The following is a 4,638-nucleotide window of genomic DNA, read 5'->3' as shown; positions in this document are numbered from 1 at the left end:
AATATTGAAATGTATGGTTTGGGTTTGGGTTTGGCTACAGGCAAAAGTGACTCTTGCCAATCCTAACTAACATGGGGTCTCAGTGGGTGGATATTCAAACTATCGTGGTGTGTTTCTAATTTCGTACAATTTGAGGACAAAAAAATGTGATAAATCAAACTATGATGGCCCCTTTTGCTAATTTTCTTAAAATAAGTCCAAAAAAAACATTTTTTTATCAACACAAAGAAAATGCATTGAATCATGTTGATAAACGCATCTATACGTGTCACCAAAGCAGTAAAAGCATTCCCGAGGAAATTTCTTTCTCTCTCCCTCTCTTTCTCCCTCAACAAAATCTCGAAAGGAAGCAAGCTCAAGAACTTGGGGTTTCTTTTTTACATTTTATTGATTGATTGGTAAGCAATTTTCAGCTTCTTTTGATCTAAAATTTGCAGTTGACAGTAAACCATAGAACTAAAAAATTAGGATTGTATTCATCATTTTCTTGAAATAGCCCGCCCTAGTTTCTCTTCATATTATTGATATCAGTTAATTATATGAAGTAATGAAAAGAAGACCCAAATTAGATTCAGAGGTTGTGAAGGGTTGCCTCAGATCCATGGAACCTAGATTTCACGTGTTAGAAAATTTGAAAAAGTCTTCACCTTTTTAGGGTTTCCTCTGTGATTATTTCTGGGTTTGGATTTTTTTATTTACTTCTGGTTAAAACAGAATTTGGGGTTCTGTATTTGATTCAAGAATCTCGTATTATTTAGTTAGATTCTAAAAAACCCTAATTTCTTCTATTATTCAAATTGGCGTTGACGAATCATCAGATCCAGTTTTTGACACCGTCGGATCTGTTGACCAAATCGCGATTCGTCGTTCATGATGCTAAAATCAGTGATCAATCTAAAGCGATTCGTGTAGAATTTGGGAGGTTTTTTATAATCTTCAAAAAAGAGGGGTTAGATGGAAGAGATGCCTCCTGCAGTTTCAGTTACTCTTGGGAATCACGTCGATTTCACTCGAATGAAGCTATTTACTGAAACCGCAAGCTTGTTATCAGAAAAAAACATCAATGGCGATATCATGATTCCAGAAACCGATGCCGATGAAATTATGTCAGTTGGTGATGAACAACAGATTGAAATTAACACTTCGGTTAGTGTACCAATTGCTGTTGCGATTGAAGGGATAGATAATGGTCAAATAGTTGCTAAAGTTATTAGTTTGGAAGCTGAACATACTTTGAAAGCTTCTGTAGTGACGATTGGAGAGAAGAATCAGACTAAAGTGTTAAGAAGTGTTTTTGAGTTGGAATATTTGCCACTTTGGGGCTCTCATTCAGTTTGTGGTAAAAGGCCAGAAATGGAAGATGCTGTTGTGGCTGTTCCTCAGTTTATGCAAGTTCCAATTAAGATGTTTGTTGCAGATCATGTAATTGATAGGGTGAACCCTAATTTGAGTGATTTGACTGCTCATTTTTTTGGAGTTTATGATGGACATGGAGGCTCTCAGGTATTTTCTTACCTTTCTCTCACTTCATTTCAACATTAATTTATTAGGGTTCAAATGATAAGTATTTAGTGTTTGGATAAAAAGATTTTGCTTACTATTATGGTCAAGATTTTGCGTCACAAAGTCAAAAGTGATTATTACAACTTCAAACAGTAAAAGTATATCCAAACACTATCTTCTGCAATGCATATTGTTATAAGTTATAACTGTTTGTCTGATTTTAATTGTTCAATATCACATAATCATTTGCAAAATGCACGTTCAAACCAGTTTAAAGGTTAGGTGATTTTACTTTTGTATTTGTTTTCTTACAAACAACTCATCAACTGCATGTCCATATTTGATTACTTGTATTTAATTTTATATCGAGTAATGGAAAAAATCATAATCATAATTAGTTCTTTACCAAAAACATCAAATTAGTTATTAGAAGTTGCAATAAACGCCCATTTAATAATCATGTAATCATGTTAGGGCATGTTTGGTTCATGAATCCATCGGAATTGGAATTCAAGATTTCATTCCATGACGTGTTTGGTTGCCAAATGGAATAAATTCTATTCCGTTGGATATTTTCAAATTCTAGGCTTGATGGATTTTTCCATTTTCAGGAATCCAATTCCATTCTTCTTTTTATCAAAAGACCTTCATTATACATATATTGAAATAAAGTTATTCGATATCTATTATCAAATTCCTTTCTATTTGATAGATTCTATTCCTTCCAAATACATTCTACTAACCAAATACCTTAGATTCATCAATCATGCATACTTAATCTCTTTTAACATAAAAATAATCAATGAAATTCCAATTTTGTTACTTGATTCAGGTTGCCAATTACTGTCGTGATCGCCTCCATTTTGCTTTAGAGGAAGAACTAAAAATCACAAAGCAAGAACTCATTAAAGGGACAATCAATGACAGCTTACAAATTGGATGGGAAAAAGCCTTCACAAAATGCTTTCAAAAGGTAGATGATGAAGTCGGAGGGAATGTGAGCAGAAACATTCCGGAAGTTTCCGGAGACCCGTCTGACATAACTTCTGAACCAGTAGCCCCAGAAACCGTGGGGTCCACTGCTGTGGTTGCCTTAATCTGTTCATCACATATCATAATTGCAAACTGCGGTGATTCTAGAGCTGTTCTTTATCGTGGCAAAGAAGCCATGGCTTTGTCAAATGATCATAAAGTATAACACTTTTTGTTATAATAATAATAGTAATTATTATTTTTTTTATTGTGTTTTTGGAAAACTAACTATTTTGGTTGAATGTTAAATTGATTAGCCAAATAGGGAAGATGAATATGCAAGAATTGAGGCGGCTGGAGGAAAGGTTATACAATGGCAAGGGCACCGTGTGTTTGGTGTGCTTGCAATGTCGAGGTCAATTGGTGAGTTTACTATGTGTTTTTTTTTAGTGTAACACTATGTGTTCTTGGCATAAATTATGGGTAGTGTTTGGTATGATGGAATTGGTGGAGGAATGGAATGAGAAAAAGTTGTTTGTTTTGTTTGATGGAATGGGCCAATCTTGAAGGAATATGATTGCTCCTATTTTGTCTTTCTTTTTGTTATAGATGGAATGGAAATTGCCAAGTAACCCATTTCTATTTATGTAAGTTTTTAGTGATACAAATTTATTCTAAAAAAATCATGGTTTTAATTAAATAATAGTTTTCTTAATTAAAGAATAACTAGAAAATATAATTGTCATTATAAGTTTATATTGGGTTCTATTGAGCTTTTATTATGTATAGTTTTTTATTTTGTAAATAATAAATTCATCATTCATCTTTATGTAATTTCTAATGACGAATCTTTCCAAAGAAGTCACGGTTTTAATCAAATAAAAGTTTTAATTTTTTTAAAGATAACTAGAAAATATATTTATATCATAAGCTTAAGTGGGTTTTAACGAGTTTTCATTATGTTATTTATTTATTTATTTTTAGTTTTCATAAATAAAAAAATTCATTAATGAAACATTCGTTTATTCCGACGGATTAAAAATATCTTTCTTTTTATTGAAGATATGATTCCTTTTGTAGGATAACGTCGTAAACAATTATACGTTATATGCATTTTGTATTATAGGGGTATAATTATCACCGTCTAATTAACTTCATTTCATCTATACGGTTTCCCTATCAACCAAATAACATGTAATAAAGACTCATTCCATTTGGTCAATTCCATTCCTTTGTCATTATGACTCATTCCATTCCATCCAATTCAAATATCCAATCAAACAAAACCTTTTCTTTGTGAATTTTTTTCCTCTTAATTAATTTGATATGTTTTCAGGGGATCGGTATTTGAAACCGTGGATAATACCGGAACCAGAAGTGACATTCACAGCAAGAGCAAGAGAAGACGAATGCCTAATATTAGCAAGTGATGGATTATGGGATGTCATGTCAAATGAAGAAGCATGTGAAGTGGCAAGAAAACGGATCTTGATTTGGCATAAAAAGAATGGTGGAAACACCCTCGAAAGAGTGGGCCCCGAGGCTGAGGATCCTGCAGCGCAAGCAGCAGCCGATTACCTCGCCATGCTGGCGATCCAGAAAGGAAGCAACGATAATATATCCGTCATTGTCGTCGATCTTAAAGCTCAAAGAAGGTTCAAAACAAAATCTTCATCTTGATTTTGTTGCTATTTTATGATGATGATGATGATGATGATGATGATGATATATGATATAGTTTTTATAGAACACAAGTTTTTCTTCTCATTGTTAGTCCATTCATTTTTCATATGGGCTTTGAATGTGTGTATGAGAATATGCTTTTTATTATTGCTAATTTGCTATAGCTTAGTATAATTATAATCTCTTTATTTTGGTTGTGGCTATGTATACTATATTATCCTATTGTAGAGACTGCTTACTATCTCACTAATATATACTATATTATCTTTATGTCATTGAACTTTTAGTTGCTATATATTATCCATGGGTTCATAATTAAAATTTGGTAAACTCGATTTTGTAACATTATCCTTTGAAGCATACATTTGCTTTAGAAATGATATCTATCTCGAAATGGTGATATTGTTTTCCAATTTTTTTGATTCTTAAAAGGTTTTGTAGTCGAACCATTAATAAAACAATTTTGTAAGAACATTTTAC

At 32.4% G+C, this 4,638-nt stretch overlaps 1 protein-coding gene across 2 annotated transcripts; it reads left to right on the top strand.

The window, feature by feature from the left end:
• Window positions 1–241: 241 nt before the first annotated feature.
• On the top strand, window positions 242–4,428 carry LOC111908397 (protein phosphatase 2C 16). 2 transcript variants are annotated; one of them, XM_023904232.3, is made up of 5 exons: window positions 242–398; window positions 819–1,503; window positions 2,336–2,695; window positions 2,793–2,898; window positions 3,812–4,428. In XM_023904232.3, the coding sequence occupies exons 2-5, from the start codon at window positions 955–957 to the stop codon at window positions 4,153–4,155; spliced, it is 1,359 nt and encodes a 452-aa protein (XP_023760000.1). In that variant the 5' UTR covers window positions 242–398; window positions 819–954; the 3' UTR covers window positions 4,156–4,428. The 2 variants fall into 2 exon arrangements, with proteins under 2 accessions (XP_023760000.1, XP_023759999.1); XM_023904231.3 differs by having other exon boundaries at window positions 267–1,503.
• Window positions 4,429–4,638: the final 210 nt, after the last annotated feature.

This window comes from Lactuca sativa, chromosome 4, assembly GCF_002870075.4.
Source record: "Lactuca sativa cultivar Salinas chromosome 4, Lsat_Salinas_v11, whole genome shotgun sequence".
Taxonomy (NCBI): domain Eukaryota; kingdom Viridiplantae; phylum Streptophyta; class Magnoliopsida; order Asterales; family Asteraceae; genus Lactuca; species Lactuca sativa.
Note: the sequence above shows the minus strand (reverse complement) of the source record. Positions and strands in the feature narration are given on the sequence as shown.

Bases quoted from the DNA above. Each gene is read 5' to 3' on its own strand.
- LOC111908397 (XM_023904232.3), top strand. From the start codon at position 955: ATGGAAGAGATGCCTCCTGCAGTTTCAGTTACTCTTGGGAATCACGTC. The intron at 1,504-2,335 runs GTATTTTCTTAC...TACTTGATTCAG, and splicing joins ATGGACATGGAGGCTCTCAG to GTTGCCAATTACTGTCGTGA. The intron at 2,899-3,811 runs GTGAGTTTACTA...ATATGTTTTCAG, and splicing joins TGCAATGTCGAGGTCAATTG to GGGATCGGTATTTGAAACCG.